At 37.4% G+C, this 11,441-nt stretch overlaps 1 protein-coding gene across 1 annotated transcript; it reads left to right on the plus strand.

Moving 5' to 3' along the window:
- Positions 1-3,952: 3,952 nt before the first annotated feature.
- Positions 3,953-9,595, plus strand: LOC106929919 (Na(+)/H(+) exchange regulatory cofactor NHE-RF3-like). The gene is made up of 6 exons (XM_088012101.1): positions 3,953-4,150; positions 5,412-5,483; positions 7,540-7,672; positions 8,060-8,199; positions 8,295-8,502; positions 9,033-9,595. Exons 1-6 carry the CDS (start codon positions 3,953-3,955, stop codon positions 9,431-9,433), a joined length of 1,152 nt encoding a protein of 383 aa, XP_087868227.1. The 3' UTR covers positions 9,434-9,595.
- The last annotated feature ends 1,846 nt before the right edge of the window (positions 9,596-11,441 follow it).

Here is an 11,441-nt window from a genome sequence, read left to right on the forward strand (position 1 = left end):
CTCAAGTTTATTTGTATTGCACATTTCAGCAACAAGACGGTTCATAAACAGTCATCCATTATGAAACAAAGAAAAAACACTACATTTTGTTAAATGCTATCATGAACTACACACATGAAATATTCAGAATAATGTTTCACTTGGTGCTAATAAGACATCTCAGCAGGAGGGTTTTCAGCCTGGATTTAAAGGAACTCGGCAAAACAGCAGCGTTGTTTTGAAGCTTGTTCCAGATTTGTGTTGCATAGAAGCTGAATGCTGCTTCTCCATGTTTGGTTCTCTGTGGATTTCTCATTTCGTGCAGAAATCCACAGCTCAGGTGGGGGAATCTGTCCACAGGACAACTATTAGTCATCACTGCACAAATGTGGTCTTTGTGGAAGAGTGGCAAGAAGAGAAAGTCATAGTTAAAAGAAACCTGTAAGAAGTGCAGTTAGCAGTTTTCCAGAAGCCGTGTTGGACACTGGTCAGACCAGAACAAAATTGCACTTTTTGGTCAAATAACACTGCACATGACTGATCACAATGAACACACCATCCCCACTGTTGAATATGGTGGTGGCAGCATCATGCTGTGGGAGTGCTTCTCTTCAACAGGGACATGGGAAGATGAATGGAGCCAAGTACAGAGCAATGTGTGAAGAAAGCCTGTTGGAGTGAAAAGGACTGGAGAGGGGCGGAGCTTCAGCCTCCAGCAGGACAAGCACCAGGCCACAATGGAATGGGTTAAAACTAACCATGTTCATGTGTTTAGTTTCTAATCCAAATCCGGAGTCAGTGTTGGAAAAAAATGCACTATTTAAATTTTAGTTTTTCAAATACCAAACTTTGAAGAGGGTTAAATGGGGGCCAGTGATGTTTAAAGTAAAATATTCAAATGTTAGCAGTCACCACACTACCCTCTATTAAATGGATACAAATATGAGTCATGTGAGTAAACTGTCCTGCAGGAGACACTAACATATCCCCCAGTCTGGCAGAGCTCAAATGTGTTCTGTAGGGCTATGAAGGAGTTTTTGCTGCGCTTAAACAAGTTGTCTAATCATTGTTCTAGTCTTACTGACACGTAAAACAGTTGCTTCGAGTAGCTATAGCAGAGTACAAACCAACACTGGTAAAATATAAATACTGTCAGGTGTCCCTCTAAAACCTTGGAGACTAAGAAAAAAGCTGTTTCAGCAACATGATATGAAGCTAATCTTGAAATGGCTGTGTGGCTCTTTACAGTGATAAGCTTAATTTGGCTCTTACTGCTGAACTGGTTTAACTAATTCAAGTACTGACTAACTCAGTAACTGTCTGGATGGATACTTTGTGTATCGATAATCAGTACTGTATTGTGAGGTGTACTATCTTTGAGCCTGTACTGTAAAAATAAAAATAGAAAGCTGCAGGATTCACAATCATGCAGCTGAGTTCACAATCATTTTCAAAGTGTTGGTCAATATTTAACCTAAGTATTTGTGAAGAAAGGAGTTACTATCTCACCTGTTGATTCTGAGTGTGTTGTGAACTTTGTCCCTTCACAGTTCCTCTTTATGAGTCGCTGAAAACAGAGAACTCCATGTCATCCTCTAAAGGTAGCTGGCTTTTCCGTCTTTCTTCCTTCAACTGATTTGCATCCCTTTGTGCTATTTATGCAGATATTAGTTTTAATAATCACCGATACCCTCTTCTAATATTTTTATGACTTTTTGGCAAGTTGATAAAAATATACGAGTCTAGTACCAGCTAAGGCTACAAAACTGATCACAAATAGTAGAAGATACATTATTATCTCTGAAGTGTTTTGCTTTGCATTGATTTTTAGTACCAGCACTAGTGGTTAAAGTCTTATGGTGTGGCATTATTTAAATCAAAATTTGATATTTAGGCCCGAGCAACAAATGCACTGCAAAGGCCTATTGTAATCACAAGATATTCTTATTTATTTATATGTCTGTGTATGTCCATAAAGTAGCTAAATGCTACTTTATAAGTCAATTAGCCAAAGATGCCACTATTTTCATGGCCAGTATAAACCAGACCCCCTTACAACCTAAATATTTAGGTTAAAAACCCCTTACAGTCTTTAAAATTATTTAGATTTTTTCGAAAGCTTCTTGTTTGTGAATTGTTATGCACTCATTAGACTGAGATTTACGACATCAAATATTTGGGTATATTTCTGAAAATATGGGTGAAAAATGAAAAACAAAATATATGGAGGGTGAATGTCAATTTAGACCCAATTTATGATTGATTACTATCCAGCTTACTATCAATATTGCTAAATTTTGTACCATTAAAAAATAAATCAAATTCATTCTAGATATATTTGGAAGAAAAATACACACTACATCAAGTGAACAGATAAGACCAAATGCTTAGAGATTTTGATTTCATAAATGCTACTCTTAAAATAAATGGGTTAAAAGTGTGTCTATGGTTTATGGTTTCATCTTGCCAAGTATGTATTAAATTTATCCTGAGGTGTGATTTTATGATTCAACGTTTCCCTGTCAAATTTGTCAGTTTCACCAGCAAGTGTTATTGTATTGAGAGATTTTGTACAATCATAATTTTACATTGTACATTTCAGCCATATGTAATGACCAATAAATTACTGTCATTGTTTGATAAGATTGGATGACAAAAGATGTTTGGTCAATAATATGCCAGTCGACAGATATATGGTCAACTTTTGACTTATGATGCTTTCTCTTGTAAATACAAATAACAAACAAATCAAAATGCTTTTAAGCTTATTATTAATGCTATTCCTAAACGGCCGTGTTATGTTTGGTTCTAGGTGCTTTGGCTCAGTCAAAAACTGTTCCTTGTTCACCAGAGTCTCATTGTCATGTCTACTCTCCTCCAGGACAGCAGGATGTGATGGACAGCCCACGGTAAGTCCACAATTTATTCTCTGAATTATCCTCCACCTCCTTAACTTTGCTGTTAATTCAAACATTTTCATAAATAAGTGCTTCAGTAATTTGTTTTGTCAAGAAATGAAAATGACATTCAAGTTGTTTCTTTCAAAACCTTTTCGATATACGTTGTGTTCAGAGACCTGTTTGTGTTGTACTGGTACTGCTGTGAGACTCTGCAGTCGTTTAGGTCTTACAGAAACTCGTACTGGAGGAGTTTCTTATAGAAAAAACTCACTTCCATTATATTTGGCAGCGTACCTCTCTTACAGATTTAGGATAGGAGTACTGGAGAAGTTCCTGTATGACAGGTAAAATCATGATGGATGATTTTAACTGCTTCCGCTGCCTTCTTCCAGAAGGTTCTCTCTTTACTTGCTGCCACTTGGTGCTTTTTAGAAATCACTGTGTGCCACTTTATTTTTATAATGTGTTTATTTCCCTTTGAACTAAAAGGTTTCGTCAGTCTTGCTGACATCAGGGCACGAACAGCACAGAATTTCCGTAATATCAACGAAATTAATCACTTCATTTATAAAGGGATAAAAGATGGTGATGAGTAGTCAGGTCCTCCTGAAGCAGTCTGGCGGACTGAAGAAGCCTCTGACTGAAGACACTCTGCTTTTCTGTGATGGTCCCGTACACAGAATGCTCAGGGTTCTCCATAATTTTCGTCCTTTTATGTAAAATACTTAAAATGAGGAACACTGCGGACAGTGGGTTTCACACTAGTCCACAGAATAAAACCAGCCTTCTTTAGGACATTGTTGAGCTTATTATTATATACCAATAAATTCTACCAGTATTTGAAAATATTTAAAAATATATTTTTTGTGACACCTGTTGTTTTACCTGGCCCAATTTCATCATATATTTTTTATTTTAGTTTTACCTTCAACCCAAAGGAGGGGATAGATAATCCAGCTCTGATCATCACTGATGATTTAGGTGAGTGTTGTTGTGTTTTTTGTTCTTTAATCACATTTTAGTGCGAGAGCAATGTTACTTATTCAGGTGTATGTCCAGAACCTGACCTGTGCATGGTACCCCGCCTCTGTCAGCTGAAGCGTGTGGAGGGTCAGAGCTTTGGCTTTCACTTACACATGGAACAGAACAACCATGGCTTCATAATTAGAGAGGTGGAACCTTGGAGTCCTGCAGAGCACAGTGGCCTCAGAGGCGGAGAGCGACTGCTGGAGGTCAATGAGACATATGTGGGCAACATGGACTTTTTCAAGGTAAACCTCCAGAAACTTGTGTGCCCCACAGGTGATGGGGAATATATATCCAACATATTATATAATATGCAGACAAAATCCATAGCAGTTTGGAGAGTGTGATGCTGGGAAATAAATGGTATAGAGATCTTTTCAGAACTTTTGTTTCCACCATCTTTCCTGCTAAAGACATTCTTAGGCTCACTAAAAGTCCTCACTACTTCTGACTTTTTGTCATGGTGTGAGCACCAAGGTGCTTTGTGAATATTTTCTCTTACTGAGGCAACATTCTAAGAAAAATCTTACAATTCCAGAAATTCTTAGAATTTTCCTGAAACGTCTCTAGGGTTCTTTGAGAATACAGGCCCTGACTTGTATGCGTTCTTCAGCCCTGTCTATCATCCATTCTCTGGGTCTCTGTGAACTTATCCTTAGTGTTGACTCAAATGGGAATGTCCCAATATTTTTGAATCTCAGGAGATGGATGAGTTGGCAGAGAGAGAGAGATAATCTCAATATTATCCAAGAACGATAAGCGACAGGGCTGCTATATACACCACTTTTCTTCTTTGGCCTCCAGTCGCCATCCTGTCACATCTCAATCAAAGGAAGGGACAGATAGATAATCAGAAAAAGACAAAGAACCTATCTGAAAAGATCTCAGGGCTCTTTGAACTTGAATCGATCACATGTTGAGGGTTGAGTCATTATGGAAGGCAAAACTCCATATCCGATATGTTCTCTGTAAGTAGATGTTTGCTGTTGTTGTTTTCATTTTTTGTGTTTGTATTTGTTAGTCTGGTTTATTGTTTGTTTTTCATACAGCTACCTGGAAATACTGTGTGGATTAGTTTTATTCAAGTTATAGCTCCCGGGTACATTTCTCTTAGGACTTGTCTTTTGGCAGGAACAAGTTACAGTACTAAGACAGCGATTAACTCATTTTTTATGTGAAAACATGTAGTGGAAAATAATTTGTCAGACTGATAATTAGATTTTTGTAAATAGCAAAATACATGTCAAGACATGTCATCATGTCTTGGTGACACATTGCAACATGTGAGTTAGGAATTAATCAGGAATTAATCATTGTTATATTTGCTCTAGTGTTTTTGGAGCAGCACGGCTCCACTAGGCCAAACTAGCTGATTATTTGAGTGAGCCAGCAGGTCCTGATCTCTGAGTAGTCATTCTGTCATGTTCTCCATTCTGTTGTCTGTTGTAGTGGCTGTATGTTAGACATAATGTGCATAATTGATGTATTTTCCTTCATCTTTCTCAGGTTGTGAGAAAGATCCAGTCATGTGGCTTAGACTTGTTTCTTCTTGTGCTACGGAGGGAAGAGTATGAGCAGGTACTGCATGCTAATGATAAACTGTTAAAGAGCTTGGTGGATTGGATTACTGTGAAACTAGAGCTGGAAAAACAAAATGGATTCATAAAAATGTTAACACAATCTTTTCTTCTTTTACATACAAAAGTCTTGAACCTTTGTTGCATGTTTGTAGTACACTTGTAAATCTGGTGCACAAGCTATCTTCACAAACTGTGATGGACAACAGAGCGGCTTCTTGGACCACGACGGCGGTCTGAACAGTCGCTTGTGGCTAGAACTCCATAAATTACCACAAGTTTCTCTCTGATGTTGGGTGTGTTATTTCACCCAACAAACTCCAATGGATACTAACAAGTTAATGAAGCTGTGTCCCAAAAGACAAAAACATCACAGGTTGCATAGAAAGTCATAAGTTTCTATGCAACCAATTATTCTAATGAAGCCACAGAGTGAAAACAAGGGTAAAGTCATCTGGGGCAGGAGATACAGCCCAGGTCTCCTAAAGGCCATATTTGAAGCAATCATGAGTTTGAAGAAGAGAGTGAATACACAAGCTCAAAGACATTAGAGAAAAAAACGAGACAGAGCAGGGCCATGAATGCAAGCTTGGCACTGCTAATGCTGAGGAAATGAAAGAATGCAATATGAGGATTTCAAAGTTGGAAAACACAAACAATTATTCAAAGAGTACAATGACAGAGAAGAAGGATGAGAATATCAGAAGAACATTGTGAAAGTCTCAAAGAAGATTGTTCCTGAGCTGGACTCAAAAATGGGGAAAAAGAAAACAACAGAAACAGCAATGCAATTATCTTATTTGCCCAAAGGTAAATGTTTCGTATGTGGAGAAAGGACTTACATTTTGTCTAGAAACTGGTTATCTGGGTAGCTGCAGTTGTAACAGACTCAATGAGAGACCGTTGCCATGGTTATTCAGAGACGTAGTGGGACCTTTACAGATATTTATGCTAATTTGGATATGCATTTAGGGGCAGAGAAATATAACATTTGCAGCTGTGCCCTGCACATGTAAACACAGTGTCCATTGCCCACATCTTCTCTGACTATAGTCAGTTTGCTGCAGGATGACGTGAGACTGAATACAGTTCTTAAGAAGCAGGACGAGCTTCTCTTCTCACACAGGTCAGTGGGAGAAGTGACTGCTATAAAAGTCTCCAGTAACTCAGATTTATTGCATTATTTCAACAACTTTAGAGCAACAAAGTACTTAAGTTTGCAACTGTATTTTCCCTTGTTCTGACCACAGGAGAGACCACAGCCCCTCCACTACATCTCCACAGACTTGAACATACATTCAGTGTCTCTTGGCATAGCAGAACATTGGTGGAACTTTTCAAAATGTTCTAAATTTGACAGGTTGTGCTTCCAGGAGGTTACTAAGACTTTTATTTGACTATTTCTTTAGCTGGATAGGTTGGGAAGATGGATGAATGGTAATTTATCTGGGAAAACTACCAGTACAGCTACAGAAACCCATAGTTTAGATACCCATAGATATCAGCTACAGGTTTTATGATGTCATGATGAGAATCACCTTCGCTTCTTCAAAACTTGAAAATTACTGGGAAAGACAGATATTGTACAAGTCCTACTAGTTGAGTGACTTGTCAGATCCGTCATTGTATGGATCTGACAATGTTTAAATCTGATGCCCTGTACCTGAGGGACCCTCACCCATCCCCCTTTTTCCCCTTCTGTCCTCTACATCCAAGCATTTACATCATTATCTGTGGACATTACAATAATGTTGTGAAATTAGGAACTCTTGCATTCTGTTTGCATTGTTCTCAGTTTTGTAGGTTGTCTTTGAAAGCATAAGAAAACCAACAAAAAATTTGATGTGAGATTGTGTCTTTCATACAGTGTATGTAAATATGTGTTTTCAACTAAGCTGTATGATTGACTAAATCTTTAGTAGGGTTGACTTAACTTCATTTAGCAAAAGCATAATTGGAATTGGAAAAACTATGTAATTATATGCGAGTTATTGTCACTGCACAGTGTGTTACCTTCATTCTCCACTTTTCTGACTCTTCCTGTTGTGCCTTATCAGGCAGTGGTCATGGATTTAGACATACAAAAGCTCGCAAAAGCCACCAAAGGAGACAGATGGACTCGCCCAAGACTGTGTCACATCACCAGACATCCAGATGATGGACTGGGAATGACTATCATACCAATTACTGGTAACTTCCACTCATGTTTTGACAACTGTGTGTTTGTTGGCATCCTCAGATAACAACAAACACACTTTGTGACCTCTGTTCTTCTAAGACGGTGCGACGATTTTATTTATTTCAGTTCTCTTTTGTCAGTCATTGTCCCTTTGTCTTAAGTTGATCTAAATGTTTCTTTCTTATTACACTGCTTTCCTTATGATTGTGTTCTGTATTCAGAAACAGAAAAAGTTTACCGTTTTCCTACAGTAAGATTTTTATTATAACTTTTAACCAAAAATCATGTTAATCGGTTTTTCTTGACTTTTTTGGTATTGTGTTGCTTAGGGTTATTAGTAGAGCATACTTACCAAACAATTTCTTGTGAACGTCATGGTAACAGCGTGGTTGTGTCAGAAGGTCAGAGGGGTCGATACATGGTGAACACGGTATCTGATGGTCCAGCAGAGAAAGCCGGTGTCCACTTTGGAGACATTTTAGTCTGGATCAATGGAGTCTCTGTGTCAGAGCTCACAACCACCAGTCTGAACAGAATTGTAGGTATATCCTGCCCTCAGTAATATCTGACACGGTTCATTGGTTGACTACGAGTCTTCTAAGATAGTTTTAAGATTGTGTGTTTGGTTATCAGGTAAAGAAGAGTGGGAACTCGGTGACATTGCTGGTTATTGACAGTGACAGTGAGTCCTGTTATCTCAGGCGGAGGATGCCCATCCTTCCTACGCTGGCAGAAAGTAACAACCTTCCCTACTATGCTAAGAACTTACATTTGCTGAAAAGACTTGATGGATTTGGTTTTTTGCTAAGACAAGAGAGAGTGCAACCCCCACAAAAGATAGGTGAGTAACACAGGAAATAACAATCCACTCCTGCAATCTGTCCCTGAGATTAACACGAACTCATCCATTTACAGGATCTTATACATTCAGCTGATTAAATAACATCAGGATTTTTTTAGACTACCATTTTTTTTCTCACATTTTCCATCAGTCATTCTGATTTGACTCAACCATTTCAGAAAGCTGCCAAAGAAATAATAAGAATACTTTCAAGCTATAAATACAAAAGTGAAACCCTCTTTATAACATTTCACCTAAAGATGTTCTAGGTGCTTTCTGGTTTTGACATGCTTGCCTTCCATCAGCTTGGTGCCAACTCTTTTTTATATACTCCTGTAATCACTTCATAGCTTACTGGAACTGTTTAGTACAAGCTGGCAAAATTTTGTTTCATAGTTATGATTGGGTAAACAAAGAAAAATGGCACATTATTCATGTCAGTGACCTCAAACACTTCACCCTGAGAAATTCACCAACAGAGCAAATGTACGTCCAATAAACACCTGCTGTTCTTCATCTAAAAATGCCAGCTCATGTACTGAGGGAAGTGGATGTAGGGAGTGCAGCAGAGGAAGCAGGAATGGAGGACGGTGAACTGCTGCTGGCTGTTAATGGTGACCATGTTGAGTCCTTGGAACACGAGGAAATTGTCAGACTGATAAGAAAAAGTGGTGACAAAGTCACACTAACGTCTATGTCTGTACAAGGAAGAAAATATTATAGAGAGGTAGGTAAAATAATATTAAATATTGTTAAACAACTACTATGTTTAGTTAGGATTTCTCCTCTCTGTCAGTTAGGAGTGCCTCCTCTCTTGTTCCATGAAGAATATTCTCTCTACTGCAACAACACAATGAGCAATCAGGATGATCGGGATACAGTCCACCTTGATCACTCTGGAAACATAAACCCACAGGTATGTCAACAGTAGCTGAAATATTTGTTTCAGCTCCAGGGCCTAGGCCTGTTAGAGCTCCAGTGGCAGCTCATCTAAAGTTAACTGATCAAGTAAGACTAGTAAAACAGAGATACCTCTGCAACATAATAAGTCGACCACTGAGATTTTACACCTGTAAAAAGAACTTTGCTCAAATGTTCTCAATTCCATTCCACCAGCTTTCTGTACACATCTCAATTTTAGCTATAAATCATGTCCACCTTTAGGTATTTAAGTAGTCTCTTTATTTTGAAAGGCGCTAGATAGCACTTAAATCAGTGATGTCTAGTTTAAAGCAATATGGCTCATATCACAGTCGGTCTATTTTACGAGCAGCAATTATAACTTTGTTTAAAATTAGCCCAAATTATTCCAAAGTGTAGTTTTTTATTCATTTTTTTCAGTTAATTTTGTCAGAATTTTTTCCTTATCCTTTGGCCCTTTTGTGTTTGTTTTGTTTGCTCAGGATTCATTTTTATTTTGACCAATTATTCTGTTTTATATTTTACTCCTTTCTTGTTGATCGGTGGTATTATTGGCACCATTGTGAAATCCATATTAATTATTTGAAAAATAGTATGAGTGAATTATCTGTTGTTTTTCCAGATATCAGAGAGAACAGAGGATGTTTTTCTGTGATGGGAAAGACGTGACCAAAGGCGATCAGAGGTTGGAGGAGGAACCTGGACGGGTCAGCAGAAGTCAATGTGTCAGGATGTAAATGTAATGTTTGGAATTTGCCTGTTCAGGAGAAGGCGTTAGATGAATCATTGCAGTACAGTCGTCTCGTTTAGTAGCATATATCTACATTTTTTTCGAATATCATATTCGGTAGAAAAAGATAAAGTAGAAAAATAATTAATGCCAATGTCAATTCTCATTATATCCTTCATTTGTATAAAGCGTGAACTGATCAACGACCTTTTAAACATCTGAACAAACATCTTATTTGTTGGTTCCCACAGTGCTTTAAAATGTTAAAATTTAGTTTTTTTCTTTATTTTTAAGTGATTTTTAACAATTGAAAAACCCAGAAGGGTTTTTTTAAACACTGGATGAAATTTACATTAAAACTGTAATGGTGTATGTGTATGTATACGAACTTGGGGAAAGCAGACGTTTTTCTTATTATTGTGGCATGTGGCATTGATTGATGGTTGATACCACAGTCGGATTTAACTACAGACTGAGAAAAAAGGAACATGTGTCTTTTTATTTGATGTATGTAAACTTCTGGTTTCAACTGCAATTATGTATTTTATTTCTAGAACAGAGTTGTGGAAAAGAAGAGATGACATTGTTAAAAAGTCATATTTATTGTCTACAACAGTATTTTCCAGATGAATGTTTCTGTAAATACAACTTTCTAAACAGTTTTTAAATGCATTATTTAATGAACCGCAAATTGTTTTTAAGGTATATCTGATTAAAACACCAAATATCAAAACTGTGATTGCAATGGTTCTATAATTGTTAATTAGTGGTTAATGTCTTATTTAAAGTCTAATTATTGTAAAAAAGAAAATACTTCCCATAGAAACACATAGCAAAATACATGAAACAGAGGAGATGAAATCTACTAAAGGTTTTCATATAGGTCAGGAAGGGAAAGCACTAACCATCACTAGCTGGGTTCATTCCTGAGAAAAGTTTCCCTCAGTTACAAAAAGTAAAGAAGCATAGTTTGAACATGAAGCGTCATCTAGCATCTCATAACACCTGCCATGCTGTTTTCCACAAGTTGTAATGGCAAACAAATATCAGCATGTCAAACTGTAGTTTAAAAGTTTACACCATGTCCGTCTCAAATATTCCAAATAATTTAACACACTAAATTAGGCTTCTTTATTACAATGTTTATGTAGTTCATATTTTGTAGGTAGCAGTTAGCTGGCTAAGCTAGGTCTTTTCTTACCTTTTAGCTGTGGATATTCTTCATGGAAGCACTTGTATTGATTCTCAAGTTTATTGCTGCGTGATTTCACCGCTGCAATTTCCTCCG

Source organism: Poecilia mexicana, unplaced genomic scaffold (genome assembly GCF_051168715.1).
Source record: "Poecilia mexicana isolate PSO_F unplaced genomic scaffold, ASM5116871v1 scaffold_13, whole genome shotgun sequence".
Classification (NCBI taxonomy): domain Eukaryota; kingdom Metazoa; phylum Chordata; class Actinopteri; order Cyprinodontiformes; family Poeciliidae; genus Poecilia; species Poecilia mexicana.

Bases quoted from the DNA above. Each gene is read 5' to 3' on its own strand.
- LOC106929919 (XM_088012101.1), top strand. From the start codon at position 3,953: ATGGTACCCCGCCTCTGTCAGCTGAAGCGTGTGGAGGGTCAGAGCTTT. The intron at 4,151-5,411 runs GTAAACCTCCAG...CATCTTTCTCAG, and splicing joins GCAACATGGACTTTTTCAAG to GTTGTGAGAAAGATCCAGTC. The intron at 5,484-7,539 runs GTACTGCATGCT...GTGCCTTATCAG, and splicing joins GGAGGGAAGAGTATGAGCAG to GCAGTGGTCATGGATTTAGA.